Source organism: Phalacrocorax carbo, chromosome 4 (genome assembly GCF_963921805.1).
Source record: "Phalacrocorax carbo chromosome 4, bPhaCar2.1, whole genome shotgun sequence".
NCBI lineage: Eukaryota > Metazoa > Chordata > Aves > Suliformes > Phalacrocoracidae > Phalacrocorax > Phalacrocorax carbo.
Window position 1 is genome coordinate 6444610 of NC_087516.1, and position 22543 is coordinate 6467152.

The following is a 22543-nucleotide window of genomic DNA, read 5'->3' on the forward strand; positions in this document are numbered from 1 at the left end:
AGAAAAACTGATGTTAAATCCTGGTTATTAGTGATTCCCACACTTGGGTAGTTATTTACTGTTTTGGTATGACACGGTTCTCAGAGGTAGCAGTTGTTAAAACCTGGGCTTCTGAAAATGCATTCCTAGTGGAATTAAGTTCTGTAGTATTGATCTCTCGATTTTGTTTTTCTAGCACTGATTGGCCACTCAGTTCTCCCAGTCCGATGGACGTCCCATCGTTTAAGATCAGAACAGAGCCATTTTCTACTAAGGAGCACATTGAAGTTATTGCCACTTCATCGGAGAGGGTAAGGTCCGTGGGAATACCCTGTGGTCAGTCTGATTCATCCGGAAGCCAGTTTTCTCCTCTGGAGTTTTCTGCCATGGACAACAGGGACTTACACCAGTCAGAAGATCCACTATTGAACCTTCAGGACAGTGTCCTTACAGGCTGTGATGTAGAAGACAGTACTATCAACAGCAACGAGCTGGGTCACTTCTTGGAAGTTTGTTCTTCAGCTGTTCCTGTTGTACAGCTGAGGGAAGGGACCTCCTCTTCTATTGTGTTTGAGGATTCTGGTTGTGGAAATGCTTCTAGTAAGGAAGATAAAATCGATGTGTCACATGATGAAAGTCTTTCTGAGGATAAGGCAAAAAGTACAAAGGAATCCAATAACAAGAAATCTGTTTCAGGAAGTCCCCTCTCTGTTTCTCCACCAAGGCCAACAAGTTTAAGCCTGGACCTTTCTAAAAATATTACAGAAAAAGTCAAGCCCACCTCTCCAAAGGTCTACCTTTACATCCAGATGCAGCTCTGCCGGAAAGAGAACCTTAAAGACTGGATGAGCAGAAGATGCATCATAGAGGAGAGGGAGAGGACAGAGTGTCTGCAGATATTTCTGCAGATAGCTGAAGCGGTTGACTTTCTGCATAGCAAAGGATTAATGCACAGGGATCTCAAGGTTTGTATTCACAGGTTACTGGAGGAAATGTGTTGGGTTTGGGGGTTTTCTTGGGGTTTGTTTGTTTTAATTTATTGGCATTATCATCACTGAATACCTGAACTTTCCGATTTCTGGTTGTAACCAGTTATCTCACTGGCTGTGTCCTACAGGCAAACGTATTCTGGTTTAGTATGCGAGATTATCTTTGGAGCTACCATAACTTGTATTACCTGTGCCTGAAGTATCATACAAAAGCCTCTGGTGCTGTGAAATCCCTGAAACACATGGACTGACTCCATTGGCATCACAGGGTAGCTGTCCCTCCACTGTATTACAAACACGACCATCAGCAATTCCAAATTTGACTGCTCCTAATACAGCAGTGCCAGGCTGTTTAGCTCAGCGTCAAGTTCTGCTTTAAATTGACATATCATGTGTGTGTGGATACAGGTAGAATTTTTTTGTAAGTGGGAGTAATATGGCACTGGAGACAAATCCTGCTAAAACAGTTGACTCTTATCAGTGACTTCAGCATGGGTGTTACAAAATCCCAGTTAACGTCTGTACAATAATCTGGAGGTGTAGTGCTCCAGGAAATAAACATTAATCATTCGTTATTGCAATTAAAGTCTTTCTTACAGCAAGACTTCTTGTACCTGGCACAGATCAGCTGCTTTTGTTTTATGGCATTTTTAATTCAGGTTCTTTATACAGGGTTGTTCATTGCTGAGCCATGTGGCAAAGGAAGCTGTTTTGGATCCTGTCCTACCGTTTTGAACACAGTAGAACTTGAAGCAGATAATTGGCAGTGTTAAGTTTACAGTTGGACTCGATGATCTTAAAGGTCTTTTCCAACCTAAGTTATTCCATGTTTCTAATCCTGGTATTTTCCTCCTCCTTTCTATAGCAATACTGCCTAAGGGCAGCAGTGTCACTCCTGGTTAGAGAAAGTAAAAATGAAGTATTGCTGCCCTAGGATTGAAATGTAATCTGTCCTGGAGTTGAATTCTGAGTCGATGCCAACTGTCATAATGCAGCTTTCTGAAGGATTAATAATCTTTATAATGTCCGATTAACATCCAGGCAGTTAAGACCAGGAATGGTGGTTTTTACCTCTGGCATTTAATGCAGCTGAAGTCAGGAGTAACTTTTTGTACCTCTTCCTTCATTTTGCTTCTGATCTATGTTAGTGCCTGATCTTGCCGGAACTTTTAGCACTGGAAGTGTCAGTAACACATATTGAATGCCAGAAATTAATTAAAGAGCCCAGCTGAAGTTAGTTGTCCTATAATAATAAGCTCTGAGGAATGGATTGCTTTTGCCGAACGGTAGAGAGGCAGTTCCTCTTTCCCTCTGCTTATTTGAGGAGGCATTAATACCTACCTCAGTGGAGTAAATACTGAAATTATTATAACCGTTGTAGCTTCTCAGACAGTGATTGTTTGGTATCAGTAGAAACAAAAGAAAAAATCGTCATCTCAGATGTGGCAGAAAAAGGCGATTCAAGTTCAGTAACCCTGAAAGGATATGTCAAAGTTGGAAAAACTCACAAACCCATCCAACTATTTTCTTTCAGCATTAAGCAATTACCTTGAACCAGTTCTCTGAAAAATCTCTAGCGCTTGAGAAACTGACCAGAAAAGTAATTAAATCTCTATACTAATATGTTGCTAGACTTGTTAATTAATAACCTTTCTTAACAATACTGTCAGTTGTAACTCTCTGCAGTCCTTACTGAGATCACTGTTCAGTAAAGCTTATGTAGATCTTCAATTAATGCTGTATTAGTCTTAATCAGCGGTTGTGTAGCGTTTTGTTGGAACATCTTAAGTTCAATGTTGGCAGCAATTTGAACAAGAGATTTTATTTTGCTTACTTGCTATAAATGGGTTGGAAAAGCTCTCCCTGAACGAACAACTTCCTGCTTCAGAAAACTTCCCATGTGTGTAGAGAGGTTATTCTTGGATCCTGGAAGTTTGTCTGTTAAGTGTTAATTTGATCAAAACAACAGCCAGCATATTTAACTTTTTCTACAGTTTTCAGAAGCTCCTTGGAACAGATCTCACCTAACTTTGTAATTTGTCCAAGAGATTGGTCACGCAACCTGAAGTTCGTGCCAGCACTAATAAGCAAATAACCTCTAAAGCTATTTTGTCTTTGCTAGAGGCAGAGCTAGCTGACACCAGAGGGCAGTTCTTGCTCCCACTGGCACCAACAAAAACTCATTGGCCTATGTGAATATAAGTTTGTATGCATACATATTAAAAAGTTCGGTAAGGTCTTTTAAATATTTAAATTAACATTGCACGTTATATGCATTAATTAGACTCCTGCTAATCAGAGATACCGTAATGACAAGATGGCAGGAATCTAGGTAGGCAAGTGAATAGGTCACAGTTCAAATTCTTCTGAAGAAAACAAAGTACAGTAGCAGAAGTCTGTCAAGTGAATTTACTGTTATTCCCAGGATAAGCCGTCGGTCATGCTTGACAGCTCAAAAGAAATTATGGGTTTCACAGAACTGCAAGAACAGTTTTAGATGCATTTTGCAGCCTTAATTGAATTAAACAGTAGTCTTGCTGATGTGTGAGTAGCTTATTCATATCTGTGAAGAAATGGGAATTCTTATTCTGACTGAAGAATCTGGAGAGAAATTTCTTTGTGCGGGTGGCAAGATAACTAAACTAGAGGGTGGTTGTGTTCTTCTGATTTAAATCAAAAGTGTGTGCATCTGCCTTAACTTCCTCTTTCCGAATCTGGTCTCGATGGTTTACTTTTGCTGTCAGTTTGTGACAGCAGAGAGTCCGTTCTCCTTAATTTGTAGAAACTATACAGCAGTCTGTTCAGAGGCAATCTGTTTTCAACCAGAGAAGTACAAGAAACAAAACTTTCTGTTAAGAAGAGTTTTGTTCCGTGAAGCAAGACAGATCTTATTGACTTCTTGTGTGCTGGTTGGAGGAGGAGGGCAACGGAAGTCAAGGCAATGGGGTACGCATCCCTAATGGAGACATTTGTGCCTTGAGCATTAAAGTTCTGATACAAAGATTTCTGACAACATGGGTGTGCAGTCATAGGGTGGGTGCTGTATAAATGCTTCAGAGAGAGCCTGGAGATGCTGTGGGTTTACAGGGTAGCAGCTTTTGTGCACTAAATGAGCTGTGACTCCGAAGGGCACGACATTCACAACAGGAAAATATAGCGGGAGATAAGACCTGGCTCAGAAGGCAGTTTTAGAGGCAGGATGTGGGCACTGTGGAGCTAACACGTTCTATCTAACTATTTCTGTAGTGCTTATCTCAGAGCTGTCTGTTGCTTTTTAAAAAAAAAAAAAAAGCAAAGCCTTTTTTTCTCTCTTGTTTCTTTCTTGCACAGAGTGGGTTTGTCTTAACTGAGGAGGTCAGATGGACTTTGAAATGGGTTGGCTTTGTAGTCCTTTAATCTTGTGGAAAAATATTGCTCTGTATCTCTCTGCCTCCTCCTGTTCCAGGGTTTATGTCAACAAAGCATGAACCCCGTTGTCCCAGCTTTGAAGGTCCAGGAGCATTGAGAGGAGCTTGCCCAGCACCACCTGCCTCTTTACCATGCCTCGGCCCTTTCCCCATACATAGTCCTGCTGCTTCTTCCCCCGTGCAGGATCAGTCTGTTCTTCCTCCAAAACTGTGTCTGTTTTTATTTGTAACTGAGGCAGAGGGGTCACGTTTCAAAGAAATAATAATTCATTTGGCATGTGCTGTTCTATCAGCTACGATGCCAAGTCTCTTGAGAAACCATCTGAGATACGCACCATTAGCAAGGGGGCATCTCAGTTCCAGTCTCCTTTTTCAGTAGGTTAAGCCACAGATAGTGGTACCTGGCAAACAAGCTAAAGGAGAGTTAAGCCAGATCGTCACTGTTGCTGCTTCTGTGAATTGCAAAGTTCTTAAGCTTCTATCAAAAACAAATTTTTAATTCTGTTATGTAAACAGCTGTTGCCGTAGTTAAATTGCACAGCACCAACTGAAAAACAGACCTTGTTCCCACGCTTCCACTGTATCTGTAATTTAACACTAAGATCATGTGCTGGTTGTTAAGATGGTGAACGAGTTTAGCTCTCAGTTTAGAATAAAAAAGACTAAGAGTCAGAACTGCAGCATGTGGTGTGAAGTTGCCACGTGATGGATAGTTGGCTAACTTATCTGTACTGCTCCCCGCAGCTGTTGACTTCTGTGCGTGTTCCTCAGCAGACCTATGTAGTGTTAGTAAACCCCTGCTGGAAGAGAAGGAGTGAGCAGCCTGAGTTTCAGGAAGGGAGGTTGTTTAATGCAGGAGTAATTCCTTTTTCCTGAATAGTCAGGATTCCCAGCTGGTTCTGCTAACCTTGTGTTTAATGAGCATTTTTAGCCTTGACAGCACAGCTTATCTGAATTTGAACAAAGTGTTGTATCTCCTGAAACACAGAGACTTGCTTCTTACTTACATATTTTTTTCTTTTCACTTGTTTGTTTTCATAGCCTTCCAATATATTTTTCACAATGGATGACGTAGTAAAGGTTGGGGATTTTGGACTGGTAACTGCTATGGACCAAGATGAGGAGGAGGAATCAGTACTTACCCCAATGCCAGCTTATGCCAGGCACACAGGACAAGTAGGGACCAAACTCTACATGAGCCCGGAACAGGTTTGTGCTCTCTCCTCTAAAGCTGTATCTGGCAGTGCCTGGCAGACTCCTGAATACCTGGGAGCTCAAGGATCAGGCATTCTTTCTAGGAAACTGTTGCAATCAAGTTACTTAAATTCTTTCTCATCAAAGAAGAGTTTTAAGCTAAATTGAATACCAAAATGAATATTTTAACATATATTTATTATAGCAAAAAAGTGGCTAATGATTCGTATTTAGATGCATTCATTTATCTTGCTTTTAATGTAGTAGAAAGATAACTGTATAATATTCAAGTGAATTGAGCAAGGATGCTAAGGCGCACAAAGTCTAAATAAGTTGAAACATTTTACATTACAGTTGGGTCTGCAAAGAGGAGCTGATGATCAGGACCTTGCTCACCCGTGCTCATTTGATGAACTCTGCCAACGTGCCTGTTTTCAGCTCTGCACAGGGCTAAGCGCTTCCATACGTTGACTCGAAAGGGGGTAGTTTGTGTCATACGTAACTACGTACAGTGAGCAGCTTGGTTGACCTAACAATTTTGAATTTTCAGATCTGTGGGAACACCTATTCGCACAAAGTGGATATCTTCTCTCTGGGACTGATTCTCTTTGAGCTGCTTTACCCTTTCAGCACACAGATGGAGAGGGTCAGGGTATGTATGGTATTGGATTATCCTCGGTTTGATCATTTGTTTAAAATAACTATTCGCTTGGTGAAACACTTGCAAGAGGTTCTTCTCAGTTTTGAAGAAGCCTTGCAATTAGGAGCACAACTTCTTTATCAGCCTTGTACAGACTCCCTGAATCACAGAAAATAAATTGCAGTCTTCCTAATGTGTGAGATTGAACTGAGGCCCTAATTTCTTTACAAAGCTCCTCTGTTGTCGCGCCAAGTAAGAGAAACTATTGAACTAGGATATCCAAGAACTCAAGCAACAAATATAGCTTGTGACTTTAAGCCTACCAGCTTGTTTTTCATTCAAGAATTGGAACCATGCTGAGCATTTTTATCATTTCTTCCTTCGTTTGCATCTGCAGTGCTTTTTCACCCAAAGCAGTTAGTGAAAAACTGCTGTTCCTTTTCCTATAGTGAGTCTTAGCTGTGAGTCTCACTCAGCTTCAAGCACAATCTTCCCAGTAACTGATGGCTTTCATTACATCAGCTGTGAATTGGGGAGGTTTGATGGTGTACAGTAACTCCTCCTTGCTGTTAAAATTCATGTGAGATCCATCTTGCTCAGGAACAAGTTCATAGAGAACAGGGGCTACAGCCAGAAAGGCTTTTCCTCTTCTATATGGTGACCAGTGACCTGTGCGGGAAAGAAAGTCATTGTCACCTGTGTTTATTATCTATATGTGCTTGAGGTGTTTAAACTCTCTTCTGAAGATGGATTGTGTTTAGCAGAGATGTAAAAGAAGCAGCTTGAACCCCACCATGAATGCAGCCTGACCGAATGCTTCGCCTATGCTGATGTTGCATTCTTTTGCTTAAAATGGTCTGGCTTTTCATGGTACAAGAGCTCAATCTAGAGGAAGAATGACGGTGCTTAACGTGAACCCCTTGCGCTGGAACCAGTTTCAGTTTCCCTAAATAAAATCAGTTTTACTGGGAGACATACCCGATAAAGAGCTGTCCTGGATTCTGAAGGTCTCCTGCAGCAGTGACTATAAGTTTTGCCCTTCCAGTTTCTGTCCTGAGTGTAGAAGCAAAGCAAGTAATCGGAGCGAATCCTAAATGGCATCTAACTCCAATGTTTTACTTCATAAGAGGGTAAAAAGAGTGTCCTACCTCCCTCGTTTTCACTGTTGTGCCACTCTTCTTGATAAAATCTAGAAACCCCCACCCCTTTTCTGTCAAGCTCTGGAATTCAGCTACTTCAGTAGTTGTTTCCGAGTCGTTACACTGAAGTTTTCAGTGGCATCGCCCAAGCGTTAGCATTGCTTGCTGAAGCAAAACATGCTCTGCCTGACCAGGTAGCCCAGCAAATTCTAGGAATCTGTGACAAAGGGCTGGGAAAATCCCCAGAGAAGTGTGAGACCTGCCTCTGTCTCAAGCTGTTAGCAGTTAGTCTGTGGCAGTGCAATTCATTTCCAAATTAGATGTTTGAAAACGGATCACTACGCGCAGACTGAATTGGTAGAGGAAGAGACAATTTTTTTGAAGCATTTTATTGTCATAAAACTCAGTTCTCTTGAACAGGAGTCTGACTATTGCCCATCACTATTAACTGGTCAGTTTATACTTTCAGTGGGGTAATAGTGAATTGAATTTTGTTTTACCTTCAGAATTCTTATATTTTGTGTACACGCTTTTGTAAAAGGAGACCCTTCCTGAAAGAAGTTAAGTGCTAAATATTGCCCTTCTGCGCTAAAAAGGTGCTAAAGTGGGTCATGGGTTGGTGGCAGTCACAGAACTTGCCTGCTGCAAATAATTGCGTGGCTGAACACGGGAACACTACTGGCACTAGGTGGAGCTGGTGTGCTGGATACGGAAGGCCCGCTGAAGGAGACCAGCTGCCTTGGAAGGACACAGAAACATGCAACATGGACTGCTTTCGAAATTGCTGATAAATCTGCTCGTTAGTCCATAAACGTTAAGCAGAGACTAGTGCTTACGTTGTTAAGACGAAGCCAGTCATTTCATGTGTCTTAATACTGGTGTAGGTGATCTTGGAGATTATGGGTGTTGCACAGATTTGTTGACTTTGAGCCAAAGTGAGAAGTTACAAGTTCGTGCTTCTGGCTGATTTAAAGCTGCAGAGATCAGAATTCTTGCAACATGATTCCTGGTGCAGGCTGGATCCCAGGGGAGCAGCAACTTGCCCGTTTAAGTATGCTGTGATTTTTAACCACTAAAACAAGACTTTAAACCAAGGGTTTTTCCATCAGGCTGATTTGTTTTCATAGTTAGCGTATTTTTGAAGAATAATATAGTAATATTATTGAAGAATGGTATTTTGGAAAAGTTACACTTTCTTCTTAACATTATTGCAGACCCTAAGTGATGTTAGAAATTTGAAGTTTCCACCATTGTTCACTCAGAAATATGCACAAGAGGTAAGTATATTTGATGCTGTGAATGGTAGCTTTTTCTTTAATAGTTGTAGCTTTTTTATTTGCTTTCCAATTGCGTTGCAAGTAAAAACAACAAAAAAATTTGCTTTCATGTTAAGACACGTTTCTCTATCCATGTACTTTTTACTACTTTTCAAAGATGTAACATTACAGTAACATGGATGCTGATACTTTTGTCACAGAGTTTACCTCCAGTAACTATACAATATTACTTGGCTTCCCTTTGTCACTTGACATCATTCATTTCACGTGCATCCTGACGTGATTTCTTGCAACAAATCCATATTCACAAAGAGAAAGTGCAGAGCTCTAGACAGGTAAAGGGGAGACTGTAGGTAGCACCTTGGCTGTATGGGATCTCAGGTCGGGGGCTGACCTGCTGGCAGGTGGCTCAGCTGAGAAGGCCCTGGCAGTGCTGGGGGGCAGCGAGGTGACCCTGAGCCAGCACCGGGCCCTTGGGGCCAAGGAGGCCAACGGTGCCCTGGGGTGCATGGAAAGGAGCGTGGCCAGCAGGGCGAGGGAGGTTCTCCTCCCCCTCTGCTCTGCCCCAGTGAGGCCACATCTGGGGTGCTACATCCAGGTCTGGGCCCCCCAGTTCAGGAAGGACAAGGAACAGCTCGAGCAAGTCCAGCGGAGAGCTACGAAGATGATCATGGGACTGGAGCATCTCCCTTGTGAGGAAAGGCTGAGGGACCTGGGTTTGTTTAGTGTGGAGAAGACTGAGGGGGGATCTTCTCAATGCATATAAATATCTAAGGGGTGGGTTTCAGGAGGATGGGGCCGGACTCTTTTCAGTGGTGCCCAACGCCAGGCCAAGGGTCAATAGGCACAAGTTGGAACACAGGAAGTTCCACCTGAACATGAGGAAAATCTCCTTCCCTGTGCGGGTGCCAGAGCAGGGGCACAGGCTGCCCAGAGAGGCTGTGGGGTCCCTTCCCTGGAGACATTCACACCCCACCTGGTCGCGGTCCTGTGCCCCTGTGCTGGGTGTGCCTGCTCAAGCAGGGGGGTTGGACAAGATCATCTCCAGAGGTCCCTTCCAACCCACACCGGTCTGTGATTCTGTGATCTCGCTCCAGGAACTGGATCTCTCAAGTAGGAAGCTGTATGGGCAAATTGTGCTGTGTTCTTATTAGTCAGATCTTTAAAGTGATATGGTTGCAGATAAAAAGGAGATGATGTACAAAACCTCTCCAATAAAAACTGAGATGCTTTCAGGTTTTCATGGTAGCTTCAGACCAGCAGCTAAATGAGACTAGGCTTTCCTGCTTTACAGCTGCGGGCTGCCCAGGGCAGTGTGATGTGCTGTGCTCGGCTGGGGCAGGACACTGTAATTCTGATGAAACTTGAGACAAGTGTTCAAACTACCTTTATATTTAAAGGAAAACCTCTAATTCACTGTGAAAAATTACTGTGTGGCTTAAAACATTGTGGCTTAAACTTGAAGCTAAAAATTGTATTTAATGTGTTTTTAAATTCCTTTGATTGCAAATAATGTAAAGGTTTTATAACTCTATTGAATCTTGGGTCAGATTTGATTTGCCAAATTGGCTGTAGCCCTTGTCAGCAAAGGCTGTTTGACGGATGCACAGTGATATATTTTCAAATGTTTAATGCACTTCTAACTACTGTGCCAAAGCACTAATAACCCAATTAATCAGAAGGCAACTGGGGACGTTCTCCACTTGTTCATACAGCCGCAACTGAAGTCAGAATATTAAATAAGAAAGAATTTACAACTTGGTTCATGTAGCACATGTCATGTTTTCTTTTAGTACACCATGGTGAAGGACATGCTCTCTCCAAGTCCCACTGAAAGACCAGAGGCTGCAGCAATCATAGAAAATCCTGTATTTGAAGACTTGGAACTCCCACCAAAGCCAGTGCTTAGGCAGAGGTCACGGACAATGAGTTTATCAGGAAATAAGCATTCAAGACAACCAAGCAAATAATTATCCTCAGGATCACTTCTTCCACTCAGCAGGTTTTACAGGGATTGTTCAGCAGAAGGATCCTATGATGCAGAATGTCTATCTTGGAAATAGTTTACTTAAACTTTTTTTGCCATCTTTAATGTGTAAGACATTTTGGACAGATTTTCATTTACTTCGACAGCCAATGAAAGCCAGTAACCACACTTTTCACATTCCATTTTTATTACCTTAACTCTCCTCGGCGGATGGGTCCAGCTACTGTGCTTACCGATGCTGTGCTCCGTTATCGGGTTTTTTGGGTTGTTTGGGGGTTGTTTTGGTTTTTTTTTTTGAAGCTTGTAAATGTCAGCTTGCTGGGTAAGTGAGAGATCTGTAACATGTAAATAGAATTAAAATACTGTATTTTTATAGAGCAAATTACAGTCTCTAAGCCTAGTGAGTATCTATCCAGATCACTTGCTCTTTGGTGAAATGAAGATGATTTTGAAATGAATTATGACTCCATTTTTGTCCCTGGTGGGTAAACTGGGAATCTGCACTATTTTTAAAGCAAAAAAGTACCACGGTTGTACATACTGTCACTCTCCATAGCCAGTCATTAGAGGAAATCGTTTCATACTTCTGCACTATAATAGATCTTAGGGAATGCATTTTATACAGATAAATCTGTAGAGAAGGAAAAGGAGCTTTTTGCCATTAAAAAAGAGGGTTTTATAGGCAGTGGTTGGAAGAGCCATAGTAAAAATTATGTACAAAAATGTTGTGGTTCTGAGAATTTAAACCTAACGAAGTTATATGTGTCGTATGTAATCTTGTAGATTTGTACTTTTTACAGAATCAACTGGTAGGCATTTGTGTAATCTGCTAATTTAACTGCCTAATGCCATGCTTTTATTTCTCATTGTAAATATGTTATTTTTTATTTATAAATACAGAATCAATCCATTTGGGTTGGTGGTGTACAGAATGCACTTGCTATAATTGTTGAGTGCATTAATTATTGTGACTTCTTTCAAGTCTATCTAAATGATTTAATAAACTTTTTTTATTTATAAAAAAAGAAAAAAGTAGTCGTTTCTCTTCAAAACTTGTGCCAGTGCGTGCTGCAGGAGGCGGCCTTGTGCAGCTGGAACAGGAGGACGGGCGCTGTGTTTCGGAAACTCGCCTTGTTTCCTGTCTCATACGCGCCCCAGCGCAGGGGATGATGCAAACACGAATGTGCTGCTTGGAAGTGAGGCACTATCTGAAGGAAGAAGGGGACTGAGCTCTCCTCACCTGAGTGGATCACGCAGGCAGTCTCTCAGCTGTTAACAGAGAAGGGATAATTCTTATGCTGTTAGAACTGGGTTCGCATAAATGCATTTTCCTGTTTTACAGGCTCAAATTTTTGAAGTCATAGGCTCTGAGGTCAGTTTCTCAGGATGCTGGATTCAAACCCTTCTGGGGATCACTGTGCTGTGGTGTGACACTAGGACTAGCAATTAAACCAGCTGACTCTGCCGCCACAGGATAAGGCAGAAGTGGCTTACAAAGGTTGTCGTCTTGTGCTCTTGCATGACTGTCCTAGATAGTGGCTTGGCCTGCTGGAGCCAGAATGCTGCAGTGAATATTTGGTCAAAACCAGGACTTTATTGAGTTTATCTGGGTTAAACAGAAGACAGTTAAGTGTGTCTTCTTCCCTCAGATTTCCCTGGTAGCATCAGCTATAAATGCACAGTTAGATGGCCACGTTCGAAGCCTCTCTAGCTTCCCTGCCAGTTCAGTGATGACTGGTGGAGCACAAGAAACTAAGAATAAGATATTTTTAATTTGCTGTGTATCTGCTGGATGTGAGTAGCTGCCTATTCCAAGAGCCCTGCAGCATTTCAGTGTCTTGCTTTTGGTACGTGTTCACACTGGGCATGTCTGTGTGCTCTGGGATGTTACTCTTACCTCCAAAGGCAAGTACAGATCCTGCCCTGTGTGGTACGTGCCCAGCCACAAAATCACCTGGCCATGCTCAGCTTGTAACTGCCTCTGTCAGTGAGTCTTTGCTTCTCTTCGCACTGGATGCTGGAGTGTGTTGTCCTGTCTTTACTTCACAGTTTGACTAAGCAAGTCTTCTCTAACCAGCAAGGTTTTTCTCTGAACTCGGGTCTTGCCTGCAAACCCTCATTTCCCTGCCTCTCGCAGCTCTGCTTGTTCTGCCCCTCCAGTGGGAGAAGAGGACATTTCTCTGTGCTACGGAACATCCACCCGGGCTTCAACACCCCCGTCAGCTCCAGGACTATTTCACCAGCTCTTCAGAACTGGGCTGCCCAGAGGGGTGCACCTCCCATGTTGTTTTCCTTCTTTAAGTCAGGTTTTAATTATACCACACTTCCCTGTTCCATCCCTGTCCTTCTGCCAGATGATGTTCTTCTCTTAACTCAGACCAAATGGTCAACCATGAGTGAAAGACTGAAGGCCTTGGGTCTGATGTGGATTTGCTCTATGTCACATCCTGGAAAGGAAAGCAATGAAAGCAGGCTTTTCTTAGTTCTGTACAGGTTGGCAGCAGCCGCTTCCCACCCTCTCTGTGAGATCCCAGCCTTTATATGATGGCCCTGGTGGCAGGAACATCAGGTGGCTCAGAGACAAGTTTCTTTGTGTTCTTTCAGTTTAGGAACATCTAGAAACCAACTGTTCAGACTGTCCCAGGTCTCCCTGTGGCCATGGAAATCGGAGTGTACCTTCCTGCCACCTTTTTTGCAAAGGGTCACCTGAACACAGAGGTTAGCACAGCTGCCCTCTTGCAGCCCTGCAAAAGGGAGCTCTGGCCTCGGGCTCCGCTGCTCTGTGCAGCACTGCGGTCCTGGCCTGTTCTTGCCTGTCCCTCAGCCCCCTCCCACCATAGCTCTTGGGCCTGAAACGCAATTCCTTGTCCCGATTATCAAAATGAACTGGGTGCCAGGGGCAGGAATCCCGCCCCATCCGCCTTTGTGCCACTGGACCTAGATGCTTCCCTGAGAAGGAGGGCAGGATTGTGTACTTATTCTCCTTACAGCTTCCACGTTGTTACTGGAGTTGCAGGAGCTGGAGGACCCAACCCACTCCATGAAGGCTCATTTCACAGGAGTACCAGTGTTGCAAGCCCAGGTCAGGGCTGTTTCTTCTACCAGGCCCCTGAGCGAGAACTTCCGACCCTTGTGCCAGTGTCTTCAGTAGCTGAAGAGCTACTTGCTTTCTGCTACACCTCTGAGGATAGTCCTCTGCTACCTTTGAGCTGGAAGAGCAGAAGGACGCAGGACTTTCACTAACCCCCCCCCTTTTTTTATTTATTAACAAAGTGACATTCTTCACCCCTCTGAGTGTCTTAGACCAGTAGTTTTAGCACTGAATGTTAGCCTGGGTATCTTTCTGCTGTGTTTGCTCTGCTTCCCAGGCTGCAGAAGCCTTGCCTGTCCCAAATAGGTGATTGAGCACTCAGAAAAAGCTATTTCAGAATCTGCCCTTGAAGTGTTTCATGGCCACAGAAGATCAGTCTAAGAGCAGGCTCTGAGTACAGTGACTTTCCCGTGTAAACCAGTGTGAGACCCCTCCAGAACCATGCTGGTGGAAGCGATGGCTGTCATCTGAGCAGTCACCAGCCCTCATGTGACCCTGCTACAGGAAAGCTGTGGTCCTGGGGGCTCAGCTCCTGCTTTTACTCACTATTACGATGCTACAGAGATGTTCAGGAGCAGCCCTGCCTTTTCAGGGTAATCCTTCACTGATGTACTCCGTGGCCCTCCTGTGCGGAGCTGGTGCCCTTTGATGCTGTTTGAAGTCCAGACAAGCACTTGGCAGTGGTAAAGATAATCACTCCCACTTACCGTCATGTTTTTATGGCTGTGTGGTCCAGCAAGACTCTGTAGCTACACTTACAGCATCAAGGCATAGGCATCACAGTGCAAAACACACAAGTAATAATTCTTTTTCACTTCCCTTCTTTGGCTGGTCTTGGTCACCTGTAGTCCCCTTTGAAGCCCCTGGGTGCTCGGTACTGCGGGAAGTCTCGCTCATCTCCTGGAGTCTCCCACACAGGATATTCCCTTCCAGAATTAATAAGGAAACTCACAGATAATTCACAGAAAGCTGCAGAAAGCTCTGAACCTCTCCAGAGCTACAGGCTTGGGGAGGAGTGGCTGGGAAGTGCCCGGCGGAGAAGGCCCTGGGGGTGCTGGCTGACAGCCGGCTGGGCATGAGCCAGCAGTGCCCAGGTGGCCAAGGGGGCCACCAGCCTCCGGGCTTGTGTCAGCCCTGGTGTGGCCAGCAGGAGCCGGGCAGGGATGGGGCCCCTGTGCTCGGCCCTGGGGAGGCCCCACCTCGAATGCTGGGCTCAGGTTTGGGCCCCTCGGGACAAGGAGGGCCTTGAGGGGCTGGAGCGTGTCCAGAGAAGGGCAGCGGGGCTGGGGCAGGGTCTGGAGCACAAGTGTGCTGGGGGGCGGCTGAGGGAGCTGAGGGGGTTTAGCCTGGAGAAGGGGGGGCTGAGGGGAGCCCTTCTCGCTCTCTGCAGCTGCCTGAGAGGGGGGTGTGGTGAGGGGGGGGTCGGTCTCTTCTCCCAAGTAACAAGCGATAGGACGAGAGGAAATGGCCTCAAGCTGCGCCAGGGGAAGTGTAGGTTGGACATTAGGAAAAACTTCTTCACCGAAAGGGTTGTCAGGCCTTGGCACAGGCTGCCCAGGGAGGTGGTCGAGTCACCATCCCTGGAGGTATTTAAAAGAAGGGTAGACATGGTGCTTGAGGATAGGGTTTAGTGGTGGGCTTGGCAGTGACAGGTTAGCGGTTGGACTCGATGATCTTAAGGGTCTTTTCCAACCTTAATGGTCCTATGTTTCTATGATATTTCTGAAGGTAGCGGAACCCTGAGCAAGAGCCCAGACTGTGGAGTGGTGCCTTTGTACAGAAGCAACCTCTGCTCTTTTGCCACATCCCTCCTAACTCACATACACAGACTGACACACATGAAGTTATTAAAACTGGTCAAATCTGTAATGTAAGCTGCAAGATGAGAGCTACAGAGGCTTTTTAAGAAAGAAATACTGTCCCACCTTACATTGTAGATCACCAGGATGCACACAAAAACAAGTTCACATTATCAAACCGATTTCTTTTTTCCCCAGCTTGAAGATGGAATTTATCTTACGAAGTGCTCATTAAAAAAAATAATTACCCAGGAAGGAATTAGCTCCATTAGTTATCACAAATTGCCCCTAAAAATATCAAAGTTCCTCATTCATAAAACTGTGGAAGATGAAGAAATGCATCTTTGTCATAAGCCCCCAGCTGTAATATTCCAACCCCTTCTTCCCCTATTTTCCTACCCATTATTTTTCCATTAGGATGTGCTCTGGCACTTCCTGTACCATCACCTCCAGCAACTGATTCTGAGTCTCTGTTACTTGGGCTTGCCCTTCAGGGCACCACTGGGCACTGGCACTGTAATGCTATATTCTAGGTCTGGAGCAGTCTTCGAAAACGTGGCTATGGAAACCATGTCTTCTCCAACACCCACCTGAGACCTGTGCCTGCAAATGAGCAGCTTCTTCAGGGCCCGTTGGAAGTCCCGGTTCAGGAAAGCATAGAGCATTGGGTTGATGGTGGAGTTGCAATACCCTAACCAAGTGATGATCTTGAAGGTGTCAACCAAGAGAGTGCTGGTGGAGTCGGTGCCTCTGGCAGCGAGCCAGACATTCAGGACAAAGTACGGCAGCCAGCACAGCACAAAGACTGAAATGATAATGCTAATGGTCCGTGTGGCCTTGTTCTCCAGCTGCAGATGGTTCTGCCGCTTGCTGTTGGGGTGGTAGTGAATCTCCAGGGTCTGAGACATGATACGAGTGGCCTTGAGCCGTGAAGCTCGGTAGATGAAGAAATACATGCTGCACATGACCATGAAAGGAACAAAAAATGCCAGCGCAGAAGCCACGATGGCAAAAATCCAGTTGGTGACAAAGATGCATTCTCTGCCTGCATCAAAGTCCACCCCGGGGATCTCGTTCCAGCCTTGCATGACAGGAAGGAAGGAAATGAGGGAGGAGTATACCCAGACCATGCAGGTCATCACGATGCATCTGTGGAAAAGATGGGGAGGGGAGAGAGGATCTGAGTTACTTTGAGAACATCCAGTAGGATTCAATGCCCATGGTAACCCGTGTGGGGTATCACTGCTCAGCAGTCCCACAGGGCTTGGAGAAGGGAAAAAGCTGGGGTACAAGAAGCCCATGTGTGAATGTCTCTAATGACTGGGTGATTGGGTCTGTGGTTTACAGAACTAGGGTCAGTGTAAAGGGTGCTCAGGACTGGCTGAAAAAAGAGGAAGAAATGTTTTGCAGAAGTTTTTTTGTTAATATTTAAAACAACATCATGTAGATTTTTCTATTTGGTTTCAGCTTTAATATCTGGCCGTTACCTCATCCTCTGAGGGGCAATATGGGTGGAGCTGATGGATCCTCAGTACCACAGCCCCCTCCTCGTTTTGGCGACTGCCTGTGCTCCGCAAATCATACACAGCAAGAGTTGCAGTGGGGAAAACATCCCCAAAACAGCCTGAACCCACCTTGTAAAGCACCCCGCAGCTGCACTGTCTTCTCTGCCCACCCTCAGACAACTTTCCCCACCCTGCAGTCCTCATTTCAATATTTCACATGAAACCTTGATAGGAGCTTAGAAACGCCTCCTGTTTTCTCTGCATCTCCCCCATGAATATCACTTCAGAAAATATTGTGAGTTTAAGAGGGGGAAGGCTACTGCTGCATGCATCCTTCTGGATGTCATTTCCCCTAGTCCTTGAGAAAATTCCTATGAAATACCTGGGAAACAAGTCAGCCCACACCACTGGTTTCTACCCCATTTTGCACCCTATCCCTAACTCAAAAAGTGCTTTCCCATGAGCACCACCAAACCAGCGCAGCTGCATTCTCCTTTTCTCCTGCACCTCATTAAATTTTTTCTGCAAAGTTATAAATGGTGCAAAGGTCCTTTTGCCACATCGCGCTGCTTTTGGGCAGCAACTGTCAATAACTCATTTGGTCTCTAGTCAATACAGGCCATGGCCAAGTAAAAATTTGGAGGGATGCAAAGGGAGGAGCAACGCCACTCACCTGCCACGGGACATCCTTCTTGAATAGTGGTACGGGGTCACCACGGAGCAGTATCTGTCCAGGCTAATGAAGCACAACGTGACGATGGATGCGGTGCAGAACATGACGTCAAAGGAGATCCAGACTTTGCAGAACAGCTTCCCAAACAGCCACATCCCCGTCACCTCGTAAATGATACTGCCAGAGAAAATGGGTAGAGATCAGAGCTAGAAGGACTGATTTAATGCATTTCTTCAAGACTCCACTGAAGTCACACCATATTTTAACACAGAGGTACTAAAGATGGGCACACAGCTCAGTTAGAAAGCAGGGATTCATCCTCAAAGTGCAACCCAAGGCAATAACCCGCAGGTGGAGTGTGGCTGAAGAAGGCCAAACCTATACCTCTTGCCTGCGCTCTGTTGTAAGTAGGTGCCTTGACAGAGGTCCTTTGCCTGCCCAGAGCTCCCAAATTCACATCTGCACAGCTTGCTTTATCACAGCTTTTTCCAGCGCCCTATGCAGCACAGACTTTTATGATTTATCCCGAGTTCCTGAGGCATGGAAGGTGCACTCTCCCCCAAGAAACTCCCTTTTCATCTGATCTTTCAGCTTCAAAACTACATAATTTCAACTCTTAGTTTAAAAAAAAATAATCCTGGGAGGAAGCCTATGCAGCTTGTACGTTATATAGTTCACAAATGCTTCAGTGAGTTAAACACAGAGCAAGAAGCAGACATTATGCCAAAATTATTTCTAACAAAGTCAAGAGGGTCTGTAAGAAGAGAGCAGCGAAGGACGGAACATATGGCAGCTGTAGGAAGGCTGATGTGTGTTTCTACAGCGTTCAATTAGATGCCATTCACTTCCCCTTTCTTTCACCAGCTTTCTGCAGCTCCTGGGGTGCTGCTGAAATAACCATCATGTGTGAATTTGATGTGAAAGGCTGGGTAACTGCCTAGTCCTGCAAAGCTTTAATTATCCTGTAACTTCACAGCTTGATGGTCAAATACAATGAAAGTAGGGCTGCTGCACTGCCGTGCGCTCAGGTGGGCTCTGCCGTCCGGCAAGGGCAGAAAGAGTCAACTTGATGTCAGAGGAGTTAGAAACCAACCCTTGCTCTCTGTCTAATTAGCAACAACTTTATGAAGGTTCTTTTAGAGCATGACTAATGTAAGTGGGTACAGTGGTGGCTGAAGGGCCCCAGCCCTCGGCAGCTTTTTGTTACGCAGGATGCTATGCAAAAATTCAAGCAAACATTGGTCTACAGCAGACCTCCCTACACCATGGCGGCCTCCTCGTGGGCAGCATGGAGGGTCCCACTGCACACACAGAAAGGTTCCATGACTCTTTCTTAGGTGGGGAAATAAGACATATAGAAGTTGAAGCACAGGTCCAGCAATGGACTTGGGTGTCTTGGTGGCACTCCTGAGAAGCCCTCAAAGCCAGTGGTCTGAGCACTGCGGCCATTCAGAAGTGGACCATGCTGCTGTCATGAACATCCCCGCGCACAGATCCCAGCTGAGCAGGTACCCAACCTCCATCAGCATCTGGTGGGATGCTCCTAAGATAATTTCTTTTCCTTCTTTTTGGCACATGCTAACATGCCAACTGAGGAGCTATTGTGATTCAGAAGCACAATATAGATACGAAGCTGAGATGGTGGGAAAGATGTATAGCAAGAGCCACTCCATCAGCAGGGCCGAACAATGCCCGATGGAGATGGCAGGGTCCATTCCTCACCACGTGGCCCACCAAGACCTGGAAAGGCTTCAGGCCAGGCAATGCTGGGGCAATTCAGGAGGGGCACAAAGACATCAGTTTCCTAGGTGGCATGGTTTAGGAGACATGGTAGTGTTGGGTTGACAGTTGGACTTGATGATCCTAGAGGTCTTTTCCAACCTTAATGATTCTATGATCCTATCTTTGGCATCTGACGCACCGATTTTCTCTTTCTGGGAGGCTGAAGAGGTCAGCCGCATTTTATTGCGGTAACCTCATCCATGCAGTTGGAAACATCAGAGCTTCTCTTGGGAAAAAAAATAGTGTGTGCTACTGTCGACAGGAGCACAGAGATCATTTCTGCATCCCCTCTGGGCAGGGCAGGGGGAACCATGTTGTTTTGCAGGCAAGCCCAGCTCAGGCCCTGCAGACTCCACCATTCCCAGCTGCAGCCCAGCTCCAGCCCAGTTTAGCCTGCTAGCTGGAAATGGGGAAGGCAACAGAGAGCCAAACTGCTGCGGCCACATCCTCACCCACACTCCTGCTCATCGCTGCTGGCTCAGGGAAGAAGATCAGCCAACCTGGAGACCCTTCCCACCCCTCTCTGGCAAGGAGCCACTTCCAAAATCCCATCTTTCTCCCACATAGAGCAAAACCCCCACTATCGGCAACACAAATTTCCTGGTTAAGTCACTACCCTCATCCCCACGACTTTGAGAGGGGAGGAGAGGTTAGACTAAGCTTCAATCCAAGCCCTCAGGACAGATATTTGTAGCACCAGGTGGAGGGGAGAGACAGGTGAATATAGATGGATGATTTCAGAACCTGAACTTAAAAATTAACCAAGCTTAGAATTGAAATTGGCAGTAATATTTTTTTGAAGGACATCATTAACTGTTTTTTCTTCACCTGACACTATAAACGTATAACCCAGTTAGTAATTGCTTTTTGGGAAAATACCTTTCAGTGCCAAATTCGAAAGCGTAGGCAGCCCTTTGAGAACTGAAGCACAGGACGTGAGAAGAGTTCAGCCTCTTCATGTTGCTCCGAGTGCAGTAAACAGGGTGCAGCCCCCAGCTTTACACAAACCTACAGCCATTTTGCAGCACAAGTCAGCCAGAGCCTGCAAGGAAACTTGTTTCTGGATGCGTTTTACTGTTTTAGCCAGGCAGTGAAGCTCCTGTAAATATAAACCTCAAGCAGGGACAACTGCCCTCTCAAATGGCTCTTCCTCCATTGAATATAGGGGGAGCTTTTGTTACCTCACTTTTATTAATATGAAGTCCTTACATTTACACAGAAAGAGGGGGGATGGACTTTGTCCCCATGACAACGCTGCCAGTTGTCCGCGTGCAACGCAGTCAGGCAATAGGGACAAAACAATTCCCCCAAGTGCAGCAAATCCCGTTTGTTATCTCACTGCAGACTGCAAGTCTTCTAGCCTGTGCGTGCAGGCAAGAGGTTTGTGTCGCAAGGTCACCAGCCTTCCCCACAAACTCTGCCGGTACTCTGTCTGAATCAGAAGGAACAATCAAAATTCTGTGTTTCGCCAATATATGAAGAATAACATCGCTGCAATAGCCTTTCAAGTTCAGTGATATGAAATCATCCATTTTCTTACACTAGTAAGAATCTTTTTTACTGCTCTCTCCCACTACCAGAAATTAAAAGATAAGGTTAAAGAAGTGTAAAATCGAAAGCACAGAATTTAACTCCACTGATTTCATTATAAAGGGACCCATTATAAAGGGTAGGGAAACTGAGGCACAGAAGCACATATAATCGCTGACCCACAGTTAAGCTCTTTGGAGAGCCCAGCCCTAAGCACAGCACGTGAACTTCTAGCCAGCCCTGCTCAAACAGCAGCTCCTGAGCTGGGAGAGAAGACGTTGCACGCACGCACTGCCGTCTGGTCTTACCTTACAGTACTTCTTACCTAAAGGGCATGACCAGACAAGCTACGAGGAAATCTGCCATGGCTAAGGACATGATAAACATATAGGTGACGGTGCGCAGCCTCTTTTCCACCACTGGGCAGATGAAGACTACTGTGTTTCCCAGGAGCGTGATCAAGTCGATGAGGGTTAGTATCAGCCCAATGACCACGTCCCGGAGGCCAATCCCTGCCCAGTTATCACCGCCTTTCACAAAGGAGGAGGCAGCAGAGGAGAAATTAGAGAACCAAGATTCATTTTTGTCCATCGGCATCTTGCCACTGTTAAAGTCTGAAAGAGAGGAAAGGGGGAAAAGAAAATAAGGACTTCAATGCACATGACTTGTAGGTCTATGAAAGGAAGTACAGAAATAATGTTTATGCTTCATTTACTTCAAGAAAAATCCACACACCCGGCTGTGTCTGTGCCATCACTGTCCCATGGTTATCAGTCTGTTAGAAGTGTCTGAAATCCTGAGGGTGAGGATAAATATGCAGCACTGGCTGAAGTCCTTCATGGCAATTAAAAGCCCTCCTGGGAATGAAAATTCATCATGAGGTGATGTGTGGTACAGGAGAAAAAAAAAAAAAAAAAAGCAAAGCACTGAGAGCAGAGAACAAGAGCAAGCAACTGAAATCCCAAATTAAAGCAGCTCTGCTAAATCCCACTGAAGAGCATGCCACGTCCACAAAACATGGGGATTGGAACTATGTGGTTTTTAAGGTCCCTTCCAAGCCAAACCATTCTGTGATTCTCTATTCCTATTATCATCTTTGCCACCCACAGAGCAGGTGAGACTGCTTGCCCAGGCTGGCTGCTTTGATAACCCCGCTGTTGAGTACGTGCTCTGCCTTGGGTTGCCCTGGTACTTTTTTAGGCTCTGAAGTTAAGCGCTTTTTACTACCATGGTGGGCAGCTCCATCCTACAGTCTGAAGGGCCCTGCAGAGCTGTCAGCAACCACACAGGCAGCTTAATGCAAGTAAACGAGTAATCGAGACTTCTCAGGTGCAGCAGTGACCTCAGACTCATGTCCTCTTCTGTGCCCAGCTGGGAGAGGATGCTCCCAACTCCATAACTTTGCAGCCAAGGAAATTCACATGCTTGTGTCCACAGCTCAGTTCCCAGATTTTGCCCAAGCAGTGTCACAGTTACCTGGGAAGGTGGCAATGATGCGCTGCAAAAAATCCAGCAGTTCAAAGTTCACTGGGGCGGCTAATGTGAACACAA

At 45.2% G+C, this 22543-nt stretch overlaps 2 protein-coding genes across 2 annotated transcripts in view; one reads left to right on the plus strand and one right to left on the minus strand.

Annotated features, from left to right (window-relative positions):
* Positions 1-11644, plus strand: part of EIF2AK3 (eukaryotic translation initiation factor 2 alpha kinase 3) — a 46928-nt gene extending 35284 nt beyond the window's left edge. The window contains exons 13-17 of the mRNA XM_064448884.1: positions 176-944; positions 5417-5584; positions 6120-6221; positions 8563-8625; positions 10419-11644. Of these exons, the coding sequence (XP_064304954.1) occupies positions 176-944; positions 5417-5584; positions 6120-6221; positions 8563-8625; positions 10419-10595 (1279 nt within the window). The 3' untranslated portion in view covers positions 10596-11644. The remainder of the gene's footprint in view (positions 1-175; positions 945-5416; positions 5585-6119; positions 6222-8562; positions 8626-10418) is intronic.
* A 3928-nt stretch (positions 11645-15572) lies between these two features.
* Positions 15573-22037, minus strand: LOC104040676 (octopamine receptor). The gene is made up of 4 exons (XM_064450800.1): positions 21728-22037; positions 21318-21606; positions 17681-17857; positions 15573-16651 (listed from the first exon to the last, which is right to left on the minus strand). The coding sequence occupies exons 1-4, from the start codon at positions 21744-21746 to the stop codon at positions 15976-15978; spliced, it is 1161 nt and encodes a 386-aa protein (XP_064306870.1). The 5' UTR covers positions 21747-22037; the 3' UTR covers positions 15573-15975.
* Between the last annotated feature and the right edge of the window lie 506 nt (positions 22038-22543).

Bases quoted from the DNA above. Each gene is read 5' to 3' on its own strand.
- LOC104040676 (XM_064450800.1), bottom strand. The intron at 17,858-21,317 runs GTAAGAAGTACT...TTTCTCTGGCAG, and splicing joins TGTCTGGTCATGCCCTTTAG to TATCATTTACGAGGTGACGG. The intron at 16,652-17,680 runs GTGAGTGGCGTT...TCTTTTCCACAG, and splicing joins AGAAGGATGTCCCGTGGCAG to ATGCATCGTGATGACCTGCA.